This window comes from Mchenga conophoros, linkage group LG17 (genome assembly GCF_057382185.1).
Source record: "Mchenga conophoros isolate Kocher_MC1m ecotype Shallow Benthic linkage group LG17, M_conophoros_male_GT1.1, whole genome shotgun sequence".
Taxonomy (NCBI): Eukaryota; Metazoa; Chordata; class Actinopteri; order Cichliformes; family Cichlidae; genus Mchenga; species Mchenga conophoros.
Genome location: NC_140542.1, coordinates 5,864,996 through 5,883,315, shown reverse-complemented (window position 1 = coordinate 5,883,315; position 18,320 = coordinate 5,864,996). Strand labels below are relative to the sequence as shown.

Below are 18,320 nucleotides of genomic sequence, written 5' to 3'. Positions count from 1 at the left end.
TTAGGAGGCAGCTAATTTATTCAACTACTCTCTGGATAGCTTCCACAGTTCATGTATACTCAGACACTTATTACACATTCAAGCAAGGGGGTGGAGTTTCTAAACTACCCCCTCCCACCCAGGAGCTACAGCTCACATTATACACTCACTGCTGATTGGTTAACCCAGTTTGGGTCCAATCAGGGCCCTGATTACAATCACGTTCATTAGATTCCAGCCCATCACTGGGCCACACAGATTGATAAAGGCAATAAACTAGGATCTCATCTGAAATATTATTTAACATTTAAAAAAGGACACTGACAATATTCAGTTCAGAAGCGATCAGGATGCCCTAACAGAGAAATTCGTTGTACCAGCTGGCACCCTGGAAATGTCTTTCACTGAGTGGTGCATCTTTAACATCATCCACCCCACCCACCCCCTCTCCCCACACTAGCCTGCGCTCTTTACAGTAGTTCCCAAGTCACATGATCTATGCAAAATAAAGGGCTCTTGCATTACAATTTCTGATTGGGTTGTTCTTTTCTGACAAAATATGAAAATCTATAGAAAAAAATCTTCATCATTCAATAAAAGGTAGAGATATCAAAAAAAGAAAAGAAAAGGGGAAAAAAAAAGCTGGCTCTCCATCATCTTTCAGCTCGGAGGCCAAATTCCAAGGAGAAGAAATTGCACTTGAGCAGCTCAATGGGTCTTTGAGGGTTTTTGCCACCTCAGCAGCAGGGCGACGTTTCATTTCTTGCGGGCATGCTTGTATTTGTCCACGTAGGCCTTCACCAGGTTGGCCACCTTACCAGAGTTCACCTCCCCACTCTTGCTGTGACACACCTGAAGTGGAAGAAAAGCCAAACACATAAAGTCAGGAACTACCGATCCCTAAATGTAACAGTCTGTATGTGGTTGTTTTAAAAAGCAGCGGGCTTTTATTTGGCCTTCACAAAACCAAAAATATCTAATGTTAGCAGCAACTGTTGGCAAATACACTCAATAATGAGAACAATAATAAGCTAGCTGCTCTCAGAGTTTGTGTGAACATTACACCTGGCTACCACACAGCTAGGTGTCTGTATTCAATATAATTTAAAGGCCGTGTATAGGGCTCTGATTGCATTAAAAATGCAGATGACAGTAAAAGAAATCTGAGGGTTTACCTTCTCTACTGCCTTGCGCACAATCTCCTTGTACTCCTCCTTTGTAATCTCCTTCTTTTGGTAAAATGGTTTGATGGCTGTCTTCACTTCATTTATAGCTTTCTCTTGGATCTGTTGTTTCTGCAACAGTAAGAGGAACTTGGATTATCCAAAAGACAACAAACAGAAAAGGGCAGAGAAGAAAAAAACTTTACTGAATGACCTTTGATGGAGTGACAGATCAGTTACCTTTTCTTTTTTGGAGCTGTCAGCCTGGGCCTTGTTATGCTGGCCGGGCTGAGTTGTAGAGGATGGCAGCGCCTGGCTTGGTGCCGGCTGGCCTTGTGTCACTGCTACAACCCCAGCTTTGGTTGGGGTTGGAAGCAATGCTGGTTTCACAAAACTCACCTTGGTATTGGCCATCTAATGCAAAATGGAAAAATCACAGAGAGAATTATGGGAAGAACTGCTTGGAGACAGTTATTGTGCCCATTTATAAAATAAATAAATAAAAACATTAGACATTCAGGAATTGGAAACTAATCCTGCCAAGACTACCATACCTGTGCAGCGTGGCCGTCTGGCTGAACCGCTGCTGTCTGGCTGCCTTGCTGCATTGGTGGAGGTGGTGGTGGAGGAGGTGGGAGGCCCTGAGCACCCACAGCGGGCACCTGCAGCAGCGGCACAGCAGGGTGGAGATGCATGGGGACCTGAGGAGGCATGGCATAGGGTGCTGCAGGCTGCAAGCTGACCGGCAGGGCTCCTCGTGGGGCCTGCATGGGGTAGTGATGAATAACATTAAGCTGCGGAGGATGAGGTGGAATCACGTTCATCAGAGGCACCGGAGCATTACCGGGGACTGCCTGGAGAGGAGGATCGCTTTTTGGAGGATCTGGAGAACAAGGACCACAAATAATAATGAAAAAATGTGAGGGGACAGTGAATGTGAGAGGCTAAATAAAACTCTGTCTGTGCTTATTCACGTAGGTTTATATAAAAAAGTGCAGGACAGGATTCGCAGAAGGCAGAATGAAAAGAGCCGCCTTATATCAAAAATAGATGTTGTGAGACTTTCAAAGGAATAAATTAACTTCAAAGAAATCACAGTTTCCTCTAAATCGAATGGAGTGCAGATACCTGGGGGTAATTTCTAGTTGTTCTCTCCTCACACATGAACTAAAATTATCTTCTTCTCGTTGGCTCAAAGAGAATATTCAACACATACCACCATAATGTATAACATGCTTCTTTACTTTTCAACTCTGCAGTGCAGACAACACAGTGATGCCTGATTTTTTGGCGGTGTATCGACAAAATAAAGAGGTCTCACCTGCTGCAGCTGGTGGCTGCTGCTCTTCCTCCTGCCGGCTCCATGTGCCCGGGCCTCTCTCCCTTTTTGAGTAATAGTCTTGAACATCTGCAGGCAGTGTCCTCCTGACAGCCCAGCTGGATGCAGAGGACCAGCCTGAGCGGTCAACCATAGGCTCGCCTGGCTCAGGCTCTTTCCTGCGCCCGCCACCTCGGTTTTCATTGAATCGGCTGTATGCGTCGTTCCCTGAATTGTTGCCTGTACCTGAGAAGTTGTTCCTCGACTGCCAGCGGCTGTCAGACATTTCTTCCTGTTGGTTGTAAAAGTTGCGGTTGCCACCACCACGTCCTCCGCCCCGGCCACGTTCAAACCCTCCAGGGCCCCCTCGACTTCGTTGTTCTCCTCTGTTCCCACCACTTCCACGATGGTCTTCCCAGCGTGAGCTGCTGCTGTACCCGAAGTCCCGGTTCCTTCCATCAGCATCTCCTCGAATCTTTTCTGTAACCCAATCGGGATTGTCTGAGCTCTGGCGATCAGGAGAACTTTCTGCAGGGACACCATTTTCAAAGTGGCCAGCGCTGCCGTGATACCTCCGTCCTTCACTGCCAGACCCACCACCGGCTCCAGATCTCCAGCTTCTACGCTCCTTCCTCTGAGGAGACTGCTCTCTAGATGTCGACCATTCAGGGCTGGGCCCTCGTCTGTGTGATCTTGTTCTAGATCGAGATCTAGACCGGGACCTTGACCGGGATCTTGAGCGGGACCGTCGCCTCCTTCTGTCCCGACTACGATCTCTCCTAGAATAGTCTCTGTCTCCATCCCGGTCCCTGTCTCTTTCTCTGCTGCGAGCCCGTGAAGAGCGCCTCGGGGAAGGGCTGCTGTCACGTTCTCTAGACCGTGAACGTGAACGCCTGCATGTTTCTCTCTTTGAGTCCCTCTTAGGTGACCACGTGGAAGTTGGAGAGTGGAAGCGAGATCTCCGCTGCTTGCCATTCTTCCTCTCTTGGCTCCTGTCTCTCTCCCTTTTGTCCTTGGCGCCTTCATCTTTGGTGACGTGGCTTTCAGAAGTTGTAGGAGGTGGTTCTACAGGAGCAGGGGAAGCAGTCTCACTCGGAGGTTCCAAAACGGGGCTGTTCCCATGCTCGCTCGTGGGTGAACTGCAGTCCATGGGGACAACACTTGTGTCATCCTTGGATTCTTCCACAGAGTTGTCGACTCCCGAATGCTCTATTGATGCCAGCATTTCTGCCTCAATGACCTCTGAAACTTTCGCTTCTTGGTCAGCTACATTTTCCTCTCGAGCAGAGGGAGAACCAGGTTGTGCTAAACTCCCACATGATTCAGCCTTCACTTTCTTTGAAGATTCTTCATTGTTGGCATCTTCTGACTCTGCACAAATGTCCATTTCATCATCCTGCTCCACCTGCTCGTCACACTGTGGAGACACTACATCTTCCAGAGCATTCTGTGTGGAGGAGTGGGATGGGGATGGCGAAGTCCTTTCCTCTGGATGCTTTTCTCCAGAGGAAACTGGACTGGCCTGCTCTTCCTTCTCTTTTTTGCTCTCGACTCCTTCAGAGCACAAACCAGGGCTGCTAACAGCTGATCCTGAGGGACATGAGACGTCACTCTCACCTTCGTCGGCTTTCTCTTCTTGCTCGTGCTCATCACTTTGTTCCTGAGCTTCCTCACTCTCCTGTCCCACATCATTCATAGCTCCTCCGGCTCGCTGCTCATCAGAGGAATTGAAACCATCCTGTTCCTCATTGAGACCATCTTCAGCGTCAGACTGCTGCTGTTCTGAGTGACTTCCATCCTGCTCCTGTTCAGTTTTATCTTCCTCTTCTTCTTCCTCCACCTCCTCCCTGTTTTGACTCACGTCATTTTCCTCCTCCTGTGATGCTTCCTGTGCCTCTACCTGTGCTTCCTCCTGCACTTCCTCACATGCCTCTTCCACTGCGTCCTCCTGTGCTTCCTCCTCGCTAGCTGCTGGACTGTTAACAACTTCCGGAGAGCTTTTTTTTCTCGTTGTGGCTTTCCGTTTGCCGCTAGCCTTTCGGTTTGTCACTCGTTTCCCTTTCCTCTTGGCCGGCACCTGAGAAGCCTTGCCAGGCCTTGTGGACTGGCTAGCAGATGAGTCGGAGTCTGACAAACTGGACTGTGGAGGTGTTGAAGGGTCAGATGCAGGAGTCTCTTCTTGAGTTTTGCTGCTGTTGCGTCCTGATCGTCTCGACGGTAGAGACTCTGTCTCTTTGGTGGGGGCTTTGGAGGTTGAAGCTCGGCCACCTCTCTTCTCTCCTCCTTTGGGACACGTGATGGCGCAGACAACACCCTGAAACACTACACGGCAGAGAGACTGGTTATAGAAGCCTGTGATTCACTATTATTTTGGTCCAGTGTTTCCTATGAACAGCAGCTGCCGTTTGAATACAGTCATTTGATTTTACTTCTTATTGATATCTAGTTCAAGACTTTAATGGTTCTTCTACATTTCATCCATCCATACAGTCACTACAGTCACCTAGAGACCATACAACATGAAACAGAAAACCCCAACAACCAGACAATCCCCTATGAGGATTGTCTGGTTGGCGTAATAAGCATATGCTTCAGCCAATACGTTTCGATTAGCCTCGTCTCGTGCTTTCTTGCTTTGTGATCATAGAAAAAAGTCAACTGTGTCGAATGTGTCTCACCAAAGTTGCTCGGGGTGAACGGTGAGCTGGAGGTAAATGGAAATGAGCCAAATCCAAATGGAAACGTGTTGTGATTCCAACTGGTTCCATGGAAACTCTGCCTGTAAAACCAACAAACAGCTAGAGGTCAGATTTTATCTCAGTGCGTTCTTCATTCCTACTTTTCCACAATTTTAAAGTCCCAAAAACCCAAAGAAGAACTCATTCTAATGTCCTGTTTGAATGGACCCCAATCAATGTTACCAAAACAAACTTTTCAAGAATTTACCAAGTGAAACATTTCAGTGTGCAGTTTTAAAGCTCCTGTGTTTTATACTCAGGACAATTCCTTGTGTGCGCTGTTCTATAGTCCTGACTGACAGACTAAACCACGAGTGTCAAACTGAGGCTGTGGATAGGATCTAATGAAAGATGTTGTCAGTTTGTGAAAACGGTCACAGCAGTGGGAATTTTATTACCTTGAGGTGCCATTAGCAGGGATGGGAGCAGCAGGAGAGAGCCAGGGACAGTGCTGCACCTGGGGCTTGCACTGCTTGAGTCCAGTGTCATATGGTATATCTTCTGCCAGCCACTCAGGATCTGCACTGAAGGACAGTGAAAGCAGGGTAAGAGTTACAAAAGTGCTTTCTACACAGCACTAATTTGAATTTCAAATGTAAAGTTATAGTCCAAAATAAATGGTTCCCAGGTACCCAAAATATCTCATGTTCAGAAGTAGATTTACCCATCTGCCCTGCCGTCCAGCTTCTGAACATGAGATATTTTTTGGTTTCTACAGTTAAAATAGGTCTAAACTGTAATCTGTCAATTATTTGATGTTACCTATTCTTAGAAGAAGCAGACTTTATATCTATAAAAAGGTCTATACTTACAGCTAATTTTACAAGTTACTTTTTAAGTGCTCCTCAATACCACTTTATGATGCAGTGATGACCAAGATCACCATGGAAACACAAATGTAAAAACATCTGTCTAATTTTCATGTAATACACTGATGATAGTTCAAAAATAAAAGCAAGAAGCTAAAGTATGTGGTTAAATTTACAACATTTTTCCAACTTGTTTATCAGTGTGAAAAGAAAAGAAAAAAAAAATCACTGCCACTCCAAACGATATCCGAACCGAAACATCTTCCACACACAGTGTGGGGAGTTTCAGAAACGCTTTCAGGCACCAGTTTTAACCACCACGAGTTGTGGTTTTCTTCAGGAGTGTCATTAAACTTGCACCTTTCCATATCCAAACACCAACTTTTTCTGGCATGTCTGCCTGAAGTCAAATTTGAGTGAACTGAAGGTCAGCACATTACAAAATCAATGTTTATTCATCTTAGTTTCCCTGATGTTTCCATCTTCAGTTGCTCTATCCCCAGTGGGTTGAAAACCACGGGAATAAAACAGTTCCACTGACGGAGTTGGTAAGGATGTTTTCTTTATCGTTTTCAGAGTTTCTGTCTATACACTGCAGCCTCAGGAGACCCTCTGCCAGCATCGAGAATTTTGTAAGTTTTTTATTTTTTCTATTTTTAAAGACATGAGCTAAAACTGTTAAGCTACAATGTATCAGTCTACTCTTACAGTTAATCCTGCTTACACATAAAAAGTCAACCTTTGGTTGTTTAGGTGACATGTTAATAGTGCACAGTTAGCACAATAATTCATCACTGCACGTGAATGAAGTTAACCATGATTCAGAGCTGTCCTATCAATAAAGCCTTACTGACATAGGATGTGAAACATAGTCTTGCCCAAGATGTTTCCTAACCCCGTGTTTGCCTACTGGTGGTGGTCAGAGGGCCCGGTGGCGCCAGTGTCCAGCAGCCTCGCCTCTGTCAGTGCGCCCCAGGGCAGCTGTGGCTACAATGTAGCTTGCCATCGCCAGTGTGTGAATGTGTGTGTGAATGGGTGAATGACTGAATGTAGTGTGAAGCGCTTTGGGGTCCTTAGGGACTAGAAAAGCGCTATACAAATGCAGGCCATTTACCATTTACCATAGTCTGGCCTGTTTCTAAAACCGCAAGACGTTAATGCATGCAATATGTCAAAGAGGCACTGTGTGCTGGAGTTTTGTGCAGTGACTCCACTAATAAATTTTAATGTTAATGTGTTTAATACCATAAAACTTTTTAAAGATCCACCTACTATGTTTAGAATTCAACCCAATTTTTTGACTTCTCCAACTGATCGACTGAGCGCACTTTAAACATGATCGCTGTAAGCACTTTAAAAAAAAATCCTGACAAAGAGTACAAACTACAAAAAAAACTACTAACATATTATTTCATTAAATCAGTGTCACTTACACGTCCTGTGCTGACGTAACTAATGAAACACAGGGAGGAGGTGACCACGTACAGCAGTCTGTTCCTCTCACCTGAAGAAAGAAATGCAAAGAATCAACAGTGACATCAAACCTAACAGTGAAACGTGTGTGGGACAGATAAAAAACAAAAAAAACAAAGCAGTTACCTTTTTTCTGCTCAGTGAGGAGGGATCCTCATCGTTACCTATAAACACATTTAAAGACGTGAGATTGCTGACACAATGCGAGAAAAGGCTAGCCACATTTCTGGGGCAGAAGCACTCTAACATACATTTCCTCACAAGTCCTTTTGTTTTAGCGCCTGCCGTCCTCTCCACCTTTTGCCGTCTCAACCTTCTTGTGGGCTTGCTTCTGAAAAGATAACCATTTTATCAGTTCTTGGTTGCACTCACAGTCAAATGTCAAGGGCCGGCCTAAGAGGCGACCCAGTAATGTTAAGAAAGAAACAGTCTAACACTCACTTGAGACAGACTTTTTGTTCAGGGTTTCTACAGCAGCAGTTCTCAGCATCGCTTTGAGACAGTCGCTTCCTCACAGGGACCTTTGAGGATAGAAGCATATTTATTTATTTATTTTTTAAGTACATATAAAGACAAAAGTCATGTGAGGCAGTGTGGTGGCTTGACAGCTGGCCTACATGTGACTTGGAAACAAAACTAATTTTGACTGCTGGCTTTACCTTCTAGGTCAATCCCAGGCTAACTCAAAACCACTTCAACCAAATTTTTTTTCAGCTGTTAAAATTCTTCTTAAATACACTTCAAATAAACTGACATCATGGGAAAATAACGCTCCGTATTTCTCGTTAACAGCAGGCAGCGGGTGTCTCAGCTTTACAGCACAGGAAATTTCAACAAAGCTTAAAACAACAGCAGTAAACAGAGAAAACAGCACATTGACCTGCACACAGCCGAGAATCCTGTCCCATCTGTAAACATGACTGAAAGGTCTTCTATCCACGGGGCAGGAAGGAGCCATCTGCAGCTTCAAATTAAAGCAAACAAAACATCATTAGTACACTAATACGAATGAAAGGCATGAATGCTTAAAGGCTTACGGGCTTTTCCAGTCTGACATGAGGGAAATCACTAGATGCTATTTTTGGCATGAGTACTGGCACAAGAATATCATTGCTAACGCCTTTGAACTTTTCCCTCTGTACTCAAGGCTTTTTACTGCCAAGTTTAAAGAGAATAAACATAACTAAAATGATCCGACCTTCCCCAACTTCCCTGGTTTCCTCCAACAGCATGTGGACCGGGGCCCAGTGTCAAAGGTGAGCAACACTAGCTAAATGTAGCTCAAAAATCCACTAATCACTAATGTCAACCAACACCCAGCACAACAAAAACTTGTTATAAGGAGCTACAGGTAACATCTTGTCTGCAACAACTTTAGTGAGGAAGTAAACTACGGTTAGCCTGCTAGCTGTTACACTGATATGTGTCTTTGCTAGCAGGTAACGTTAGCCAACATTAACAAACAGAAAGCCAGTTTTAGCACATCAAACCGGGCTTTGATGGCATTGGTTGCTTTCTCACATCCCAAGTCACCTTTGTTGTCAATGCACTAATACTCATTAAAATATCATTCTGGATCTAAGACAGAATATAGTGATTAATTCACAGACAGACCAGATATATAATTGTTCACTACACATGACATGACCTAAAAATCACTTCCACTTAGTGCCACTACTATATTAGCGTTATCTGAGTGTCACCTCTGCCCATGTGAGGAGGCATCTGAGGCAGAAGACATGGCAGCAGCTATCAGGCATGGCGAGTTCGCCTCCAGCCAGGACGCCCAGGCAGATAGGACACCTCTCCGCCTCCTCGCCGTCTGCCCCATCAGGCGGGCCCTGGCCGCCTGTATACGCCGCAGAGGATACACACAAGTATGAAAAATATTTACTTACACCAATCAGTCTTAAAAAAATAGAGTCTGCTATGTTTATGCAACATGCAGCTAAACGAAGGTTAGAATTTCTCACCGCTTCCAGCTCCAATCATGTCCGGCCCCTGGCTGTCGTGATCCCCACTACAACAGAGGGAAGGTGACAGAAATGAAGAGTTGGTTAGATACTGCAAGATACTGAATGTAGCATGTAACAAAACAATCTCTTTTTTTCCCCCTCAGAAGGTTAATGGTAGATAAACAGCCTTAGTTATCAGTTTACTATGAAGCGTCTTTGTTAAAGATTTGCATTTTTATCAAATCCTCTGAACAAACCTGTCAGACACTTCCTACTAGCAGGTCCCTTGAATTTTGACAAATAAATAGTGAAAAATACAAATGAACTGCAGAGGAAAACTCCCACCTGGCTCTAAACAATATAAGACAAGATTGAGGTAAACCTCTTTCTTATTTTAGAAATAAGCAATGATGTCCAAGCTCAGTTTTCTCTGGGAATCAACTGTGCACATCAAACCTGGTTCATGCTGTAGAATAGAGACATGCAGGTATATTTACGTTTTAGGATGATTACATTATGCTGGATCAACATCCTGCACATGAATTTGCACAATACAATTAAAGGATACTGTCCTTTCTGGAAGAGGTACATTCACTTTTAAATCCACATTTATTCAGTCTTACACAAAAACAAAATCTGTCAATGCAACATCAGCTTAGTGGAAATACAGCGAGTCATCAAACTGCCACTTTCACAAAACACATATTCTGCAGAATAAGCAACACTAAAGTAGAAATCTTTATGACAAGTTTCAACCTGAGCTTGTGTGATTTACACTGCCATCATATTTTTGCAAAGTTCTGTATATATTTTTAGGGCCCATTAGCTGGTTCCAGGACTGAGAGAGAGAGAGAGAGAGAGAGAGAGAGAGAGAGAGAGAGAGAGAGAGAGAGAGAGAGAATGCTTTAACACTGTCCTATTTTACAGAGGAGGGAAGGGAAAAAAAAGAAAAGAAAAAAAAAAAAAAAACAAGGACTAAAAGCACTTTATAATGAGACTGACAAGAACCAACAACAACCACGATTTTCACTGGCTCATTTGAGGTTGGCATCTTTCACTGCTCTGCATCGATCCGTGTCTGAGAACGGTGCCTCCAAATGTTTGCATGTTATCACACAACAAAAACATTTCTTTGTGTCTTCACAGCAAATTTGTGAATGAACACTGTGTTCAAGAGAGTTAACAAGACTGAAAAACTCAGTCAATGGCTCTTTCCCTCTCACTCTCTCATCATATTATCACAGGTTTAACACTTAACACAAAGCTTTGACTTAGCTGGATTCAATTCAGTTAACATCATCATTGCTTCTCATGTATCAGCTCAACTCTTCGTGCATGAGCAGGTGTGCTAAATCGCTAAATCAGCAACCAATAAATACTAAAACACGAATAAACACAGCCTGGCCAGAGAAACTCCTATCTGACAAAAAATACTGGAACCATTTAAGGGCTGTACCTTTAATATTTAATCAAAACAGACGGCAGAAAAAGGAGAATCAAGCATGACCATAAAAAAACAGCATAAGGGAATAAGGAATCTTAATGCTAAGCATAAGTATAAAGCATAAAGCAGTCCAGAATGAAACATGCCTGCGGAGGCAGATGTTGCCTTGCAGATTAAAGAATGATTCACCGTCTATTCCTCTCAGTAAAGAAAAAAGTTTGTTGATCTAACACTGAGGGATCCGTACTTTGTATGAGCAGATCCCAAAGCCAAGGTGTATTTATAAGGAGTGGAAGTTAAATGCATCCCACTAATAACTGTAGAGACTGAGTGAATGGTGACACTTTCTGTGAACTTTTGAGTTTGTTTTTTTTACTGAGATGATCAAAACTTGTTTGACTGTCTTATTGATTAAAACTTTGAGTTTGAGAGAGTTGATTCTCTCAAATAATAGCACAAGTAGTTTTTAAGAGTACAGTTAGAGTACTGGATTGGAAGCAGTAAAGTAGGAGAAGTAAAGTTGCTAAAGTCTTAACAATACAATCAAGACGTGACTGAAGTGCTGACTTTCAGCTTGAGTTCAAGGGGTTTAGCAGAAGTACTGGATTAACTGTTCAGGAATTACAACCATTTTTATACATAGTCCTAATACTTCCCAGATATTCTGTCAGGCTTTTACTATAGCCACCTTCAGCTGCTGTGTGTTTGTGGGTCTCTCTGCCTTCATTTTTGTCATCAGTAAACTGTTGCGTTAAGGTGATTAAATGAAATTGAAGAATATCCCATTTCTTTGTCTTGACAAACTCTTGGGTTGCTTTTGCAGTGTGCTTTGGGTCATTATTCATTTGCACTGTGAAGCACTGCCTCATCAGTTTTACAGCATTTGACGCAATCTGAGCAGAGCGTACAGATCTGTACACTCCCAACTCCTCCTGCCACTTCTATCAGCAAGTCACACCATCAATAAACAGTAGTGACCCCATTTCTCGGCTGCTCTCGACTTGGCTACAGATTATGAAGTTATCTTGCACTTTATTGGGGCCACAATCTACCCCAGATTTTATCTCCTTTATTTCTTTTGAAATAACAAAGCGATAAGCCTCAGATGCAGAGAATACGATACTTTCGCTGAAATCCCTGAATAAATAATTTATCAGAAGAAAAATAGCCACTGTGCAATATGACCTAATCACAGATAATACACCCCTCTACTGGTGTAATAGAACTTTAAAAAAAAAAAAAAAAAAAAAAAAGGTGGAGTACCATTAAAGAACTGAGTATCTATTGCAAAAAGATTGTAGCTTAGTCACACCTGTCAAGTGGAAAAAAACTACTTTTGCAATAGTTGGGTTGCGGTCACGTGGTTCTGATGACGTGCGGAGGCAGCGCGATTTTTGAGTGGAGGGCGGAAGTAAACATGGAGGACACTGTGGAGAGTCAGGAGAGCAGCTATTGTGCAACTTTAGACCCCGTTTCTCGGGAGAGATATAAACAGATAGTTAAAAAATATATCGGACGTGATCCGTATTCTTTGAAAATGTCCGAATACACCACAGAAGTAAAGGATTTGCCTACTATCGAGGCTGTGGATATCACCAACTACTTGGTCCTCCAGACTTCTTACTACACTAGGCAGCAAATGAAAGCTTTCAAGAGTCTGGAGGCGTACAATTTTTTTGTCAGCGGGTGGGTCCACAACCTTGGAACAAAACGTCTCCGTGATGGATACAGTTTGGTGTTTGCAAGGGTGAGTGTTTGTTCTTATATTGCTTTATCTTAAACACGCTAACAGTTAGCGGTAGCGGCTTTAACGTCAACAAACATGCCACATCCTTAGGACTTCGTTAGAGTGACAGTTGTTTGTTTCAAGGTAAACCATTCTCAGCCGTCTGTTGCATATCCAAAATCGCCTCTGCACATCGATGCTGTTCTGCCTTAAGCTTCATTCTTTTCTCTCGTTTGAGAACTGATTCCGATCTGGGTTTTCGTTCGTAGCCGAGATTGACCGTCGGAGCCCAGTCCTCCGACTCTTCGTCATCCAAAGCACTTGGGCAGCCTATAGTCCCAATCAAGTCAATATTAGACTACTAACTTAAAAGCACTAAGTAAACGAGAATTTAACGACAACCTAATACTAATAAGTTCGTTTGCAAACATAACATTACCTCTGACGAAGTGGTCGCTGCAGACACGGGCATTGGCAGACTCTGCTCCTCCCGACTGTAAACGTAAATTTAAAATCCATTTTTTCCTACGTTTTTCGGTTAGAATTTTCCATTTTTCTCCTCTTCGTTGGGCTATTTTTGGTACCCTAAAATACCGTTTATCAGTTTCTCTGGTCGACCTACTGGAGCATCCGTAAACACAACAGGACATAGGCATTTTGCGTACTGTCTGTCTGTGATTTTGCACTTATCTTTTTCACTTCCGACCGCCAGTCAAATTTCGCGCTTTACGTCGACGTCACGTCTACGTCAAATGAAACCTAGCTATTCACATCTATTTTTAAATAAGATGTGTATTAAAGCAATAATCTATCTAACAATGTAAAATCAGAAATTCTAATAAGTGTTGTAAGAACTAACCAATCAAAACTCAGTCAATAACAATATGATACCCAAAAATGCAATAACAACATACCGGTGGGACTGTCAAAAGCTAAATGTGTTTTATCAGTTGTGACACGGTACAGATTTGTATTTCTCGTAAGTTTCATTGTTACCGTTCTAGTGAGAAAGGCCTTGTGCCAAAAAGTGATTTCTGTTTTTATGTGTAATGTCTTTTCTTATATTAGTAAAAAAGACTGTAGTCATCAGGGTTCATGGAGGGATAATATATCACTTAAAATATGTTTATACAACTATTATGTTATATTTGTTGCAATTTCTGCTGCCCTCTTGGTCAGATCACTCTTATAAAATACATTTTTTTTAATGTAAATAAGACTGTTTAGGTGAATGAAGGATGTATAAAACCCACTTTCAAAAAAAATAACTGCAGCTTCTACCTTGTGACAGGAATGTTGTTTGTGGCTCGAAATGACTTGGTATCATTCATGACATAGGGTTTGACAGGTTTCACAAATTATAGGACAACAAGTCAGTGACAACTGTCTGAATACAAGCAATCTTTCTTTCTTTCTTTTTTCTTTGGGGGGGGAGCAAATACCGGAAATCACTTTTTTGCCACAACAGGGGAGAGAGAGTGAAAGGTTCATTAAAGGCCCCACAGACACAATTAAAGCAACAAGGAATCCCCCCCCCCTCTTTTTTTTAAATTACTCCATAATATTCGTCTGTGTTGTGCTCATTTGGTCTGATATCTTGGCGTGGTAGATGTATTTTTGGAACTGATGAGGGAATTTTTCACTACTTTACTATTACAAACCTACTACTGTTAGTTACAATCACCACTATAGATTGTGTTGCACTCAGACCAAGAAGTGAAAGTGAAATGGTTTAGATTTGATTTATTCCGGCACGCTTGGTTGGGTAACAGTTGCCTAAAACCAATACAAACAGGTACAGACAAGATTTTTGACCAAGTCCATGTTCTAGCGTCTATCAGTTGAAGGAATGTTTGTAGCCTGAACGCACACTTGAGTAACTAACAGCCTGAGTCACTGTGAACAAACCCAACTCCGCCAGGCCACCACACTTCTGAGAGTCTCCCATAACTGACCCCGAATCAGTCTGGAAATTCCTATCCTCCAAATATGAACACTTCTAATTTGTTTAGCTAAAGCTCCTGCAACGGACTAAGAACACAGCCGCATTACTGAACAAGTCAAACAAACGAAGTCAACACAGGCCATTTCAAGTGTTTCTACTCGGAACACCGGTTAACTGCGAAGCCCGAAGGCAGCTTGAAAGTCAGTCTTTTAAATGTAAATGCTAACTTAGTCTAAAAGTCATACTGCATCAGTAAAATGTGGGGTATTTGAAAAGCTTGTTGCGTGTTTTTGCCAGTACGGCCTGGCTGCTGGAGACACAAAATTAGCTCCAACTTGTTCAACCAGTGCCAACACGACGGCCACAACACGGTTGTTGTTGGTTAGCTAGCGAGCTACTGCTAGCTAAAAACACAGCTACATTTGGAGCTAGCAGACTGTTAGCACGGCGGTAAATAAGGCTAACTACCGTTTAATATCAGCCACGATGATTGTACTGAAGGTCACAAGTTAGCTAGCGAGTTTAGCTGAGAGCTAACTAGCGGCTTTGAACAACAGCACCTGCTTACGTTGCTTTTAGCCTCCTAGCAGCTAGCTCCGCTTAGCTAACGTCAGGTGTCGTTACTCACCGTTTGAGCGCAGCTGCGGCTGGTTTGCGCCTAGTAAACGGCTTTTTAGCGTGCAAACTCCTGCTAGGGAATGCTGACCAGTCACACAATCTGGGAATTGTTTAGGACTAAAGAGCGAGTGTAGCTTTCCGAAAGTCCCAGCCACATGTCTTGCAGTCGGGCTGCGAGTTGGTGCCGTTGGCGCCCCCTATGGGAACCGCCGAATATTACAAAGCGAATACCTTCTATCTGGCATTTATTTACATGGAAAGAGAAGCAGCAACAAGTGGATGAGAAAGCAGACTTTTTTCAGCATTCACTTACGCTTTCTTCGAAGTTATAGGGGCTTTCGCCTATATTGCCGATTTATCTCATTAATCCAATAACTCCAAATGATTAAGCCAAATAAATCAGTACACAATTATAATAAAACTCTTACTGTAATTTAAAACGTGAATAAATACATATGAAACTTACATACAATCAAGCACACATGATAAGTCATGATGCAGTAAATAGAGAGCTGAAGTTTAGTGTGTGGTGGAGTTAGTCCAAAGTCCCAGGTCCTATCAAAGATACATTTTATACTGACTCTGTCCAGTCTGATGAAAACAACATAATAGCAGTGTACAGATGTCTGTTTTTACACAGTAGTCTATTTCTCTTCCCGCCTACTTTAGAAAAACACACATCTACACAAACCATCGCTTACTCGCTTAATGTTACCTGAGGCAGAGCATGTGCTAGTAGTAAAAACAAGCCAGATATTTTAAACAACCACAAATTCTGTGCTTATAATCACGCAACCTTGACTGAAATGAGATTATTTGTTTGGAACAAAGACCACAACAGTCAAAACACTGCCAGCACTTTCTAACCGACTGAAACTTTATAGCAGGGAGCAGAGGTGTGTTTAAGGATGAGCTGGGGTGTGGCTGCACACTCCGAGGAAACATCTGCCCACCCACTGAAACTTCTGAAAATAAATTACAGTCTCATCTGTCATTTTGTCTTTGGACTAGAAAAACCAACAAAAGTTCTATTTGCCATTTTAAAGTTTTAGTGTGCTTAATCAGTTTGGCATTTCCGTTTCACGATCCCCACACACATGGCTATTATAAATAAGGGTATTAAAAGTCCATTTCTACTCATACAGGTATAAAGTAGATAAATGTATCCACTAGTGTGGCTTTTCAAGGGCAGGAGAGGTAGATTTACACACAATGGACTTTACTGTTTTCAAGTACTGACTTCATTTTTCATGGTATAGATTCAGCTAGATGCTGGAAAGATTCTGAAACCAGAACGGTGTCTTGAACCTGGAAAGGTTCAAGAAATCAGTTTGAGATTTGTGATATGGTGCGTTATCCTGCTGGAAGAAGCCATCAGAAGATGGGTACACTGTCATAAAGTTACGGTCATAGTCAGCAACAGTACTCAGATAGGCTGTGGTGTCTATACCGTGCTCAATTGTCAGTAAGAAAGTAAGTAAGAAGATATCCTCTGCACCATTACACCAGGCTGACTGGCCTGAAGACGATTGGACTAGACCAGTGATGTCACAATGAGCTTGACCACGCGAGGAATTAGAAGTGATGTAAAGCTTAGATTAGCCACCAAACACCTGGTAAGCAGACAGATGTGCGACTACAGATCTTCTTTACTAAACGTACACATAAACTTCATAAAGAAGTCTTGATATTGTTCTATTTATTTTGTTTTTGGGTGTGTGGCAGTAGTTATAGTAGTAACTTCTTCCCCCTGAGCCTAGTTCTTTTGGAGGTTTCTTTCCCACTGTTGCCAAGTGCTTGCTCGCAGGATGTTGTCTGATTGTAAAGGTTTTCTCTGTATTGTTTTAGGGTCTTTACCTTACAATATAAAACACCTTGAGATCGCTGTTGTTGTGACTTGGCATTACTTTTAGAAAATTGAACTGAATTGCTAGAGGAACTACTGAAACCTACCAAAGATCCAAACCACAAGATTAGTGGCACAGTTGCATTGCCTGTTGCTAAACTAAACCTACATTTATGTAATCTAAAACAAACATTTTTCTTGTTGCCCACACAAATATCATAAGGATGGCAATCAGGTTAGCGCCTCAGCTGGGCACTGAGCAGAATCAAAAACCAACACAAAGTGTCAGATTACTGCTGAATGCCCCAACACAGTGTGACTTTTGATGAATCCTGAAAGCTTTCTGCAGTGTCACATTATGCACAAAAGATGTTTTGGGAGCTGTGGGAAGTGGAGCGCTGAGCAAAGTCATTAACTATTCAATTATGTCAAAAGGATCGAGCCAAGAGAAAGTGTCCGGTGGTTAAACGGAACAAAAGGTTGAGCTCACCAGCAAATGGAGGTTGTTGGGTTGTATCAGAAAAGAGTGCTGTTTGAAGTCCCAGCAACCAAGCATGAAAACAGAGGGTTGAATATTAAAAGCACTGGCATCTGTTCAGATCTCTCTGAACAGAGAGACAGGCCCAGGGAAGGAGTCGTCTGAGGTTCACGGTGTTACCAATTGTTTAGACCTGTTTTTAACAGACTGTCATGTCCCTCATTGTAGATCATTTAGATGGGTTTGGAGTAACAGGAGCAGGATCCTTCCACTCTTTGATTCTTTTATGTTTTTTTCCCACTCATTCATTCATTACTATTCTCCTCCCTCTCACTGGTTACATCTTTGAATTGCATCTGTTTGAAGTCATTCCTTTGAAAATTATCTGTGGTTGTGTGAATTTTTCAGCCTTTTCTGTTTCTTGTTTCAGTATGCAGTTACCACTCAGTCGACTGATATACTTTTCCTTTCATTATTCTACATATATAATGACATTCACAACTATTTTTTTTGATGGATGTGTTCAAGCTCAGTCAGGTTGGATGGGAAGTGCTCATACTCAGCATTTTTCCCAAAGCCTGTGGAAGTTTCCTGAAGATTCCTCTTTTCCTCTCCCCTGACAGCTCCCTGCCACAGCTGCAGGAAGCCATCATCACCATGATCCTGCTACCACTGTGTCTTACTATAAGGATGCTATTTCCTGCTCAGTGTCTGTTGTTTGGTTGTTTGTTTTCTGTACGCCACTGGCAATTGTGGTCAAATAGTTCAATCTTTGTTTCATCAGAATGGAGGATTGTACTCTTCATGCTGGTTCGTGGGCTTTTTTGC

General features: G+C 42.6%; 1 protein-coding gene across 4 annotated transcripts; it reads right to left on the bottom strand.

Annotated features, from left to right (window-relative positions):
• On the bottom strand, window positions 1-15,376 carry scaf11 (SR-related CTD-associated factor 11). Of its 4 annotated transcripts, none has more exons than XM_085251697.1 (15): window positions 15,179-15,376; window positions 9,454-9,500; window positions 9,184-9,329; window positions 8,361-8,444; window positions 7,922-8,001; window positions 7,732-7,811; window positions 7,607-7,644; window positions 7,441-7,511; window positions 5,597-5,722; window positions 5,139-5,239; window positions 2,464-4,782; window positions 1,697-2,025; window positions 1,383-1,556; window positions 1,155-1,274; window positions 1-831 (listed from the first exon to the last, which is right to left on the bottom strand). In XM_085251697.1, the coding sequence occupies exons 2-15, from the start codon at window positions 9,470-9,472 to the stop codon at window positions 736-738; spliced, it is 3,783 nt and encodes a 1,260-aa protein (XP_085107823.1). In that variant the 5' UTR covers window positions 9,473-9,500; window positions 15,179-15,376; the 3' UTR covers window positions 1-735. The 4 variants fall into 4 exon arrangements, with proteins under 4 accessions (XP_085107823.1, XP_085107824.1, XP_085107825.1 ...); XM_085251698.1 differs by having other exon boundaries at window positions 7,732-7,808; XM_085251699.1 differs by having other exon boundaries at window positions 8,361-8,438.
• Window positions 15,377-18,320: the final 2,944 nt, after the last annotated feature.

Coding starts and splice junctions, on each gene's coding strand:
- scaf11 (XM_085251697.1), bottom strand. Junction 5,723..7,440: donor GTTACGTCAGCACAGGACGT/GTAAGTGACACT, acceptor ACTGTCCTTCAG/TGCAGATCCTGAGTGGCTGG. Junction 1,557..1,696: donor CAGACGGCCACGCTGCACAG/GTATGGTAGTCT, acceptor ATTTTGCATTAG/ATGGCCAATACCAAGGTGAG.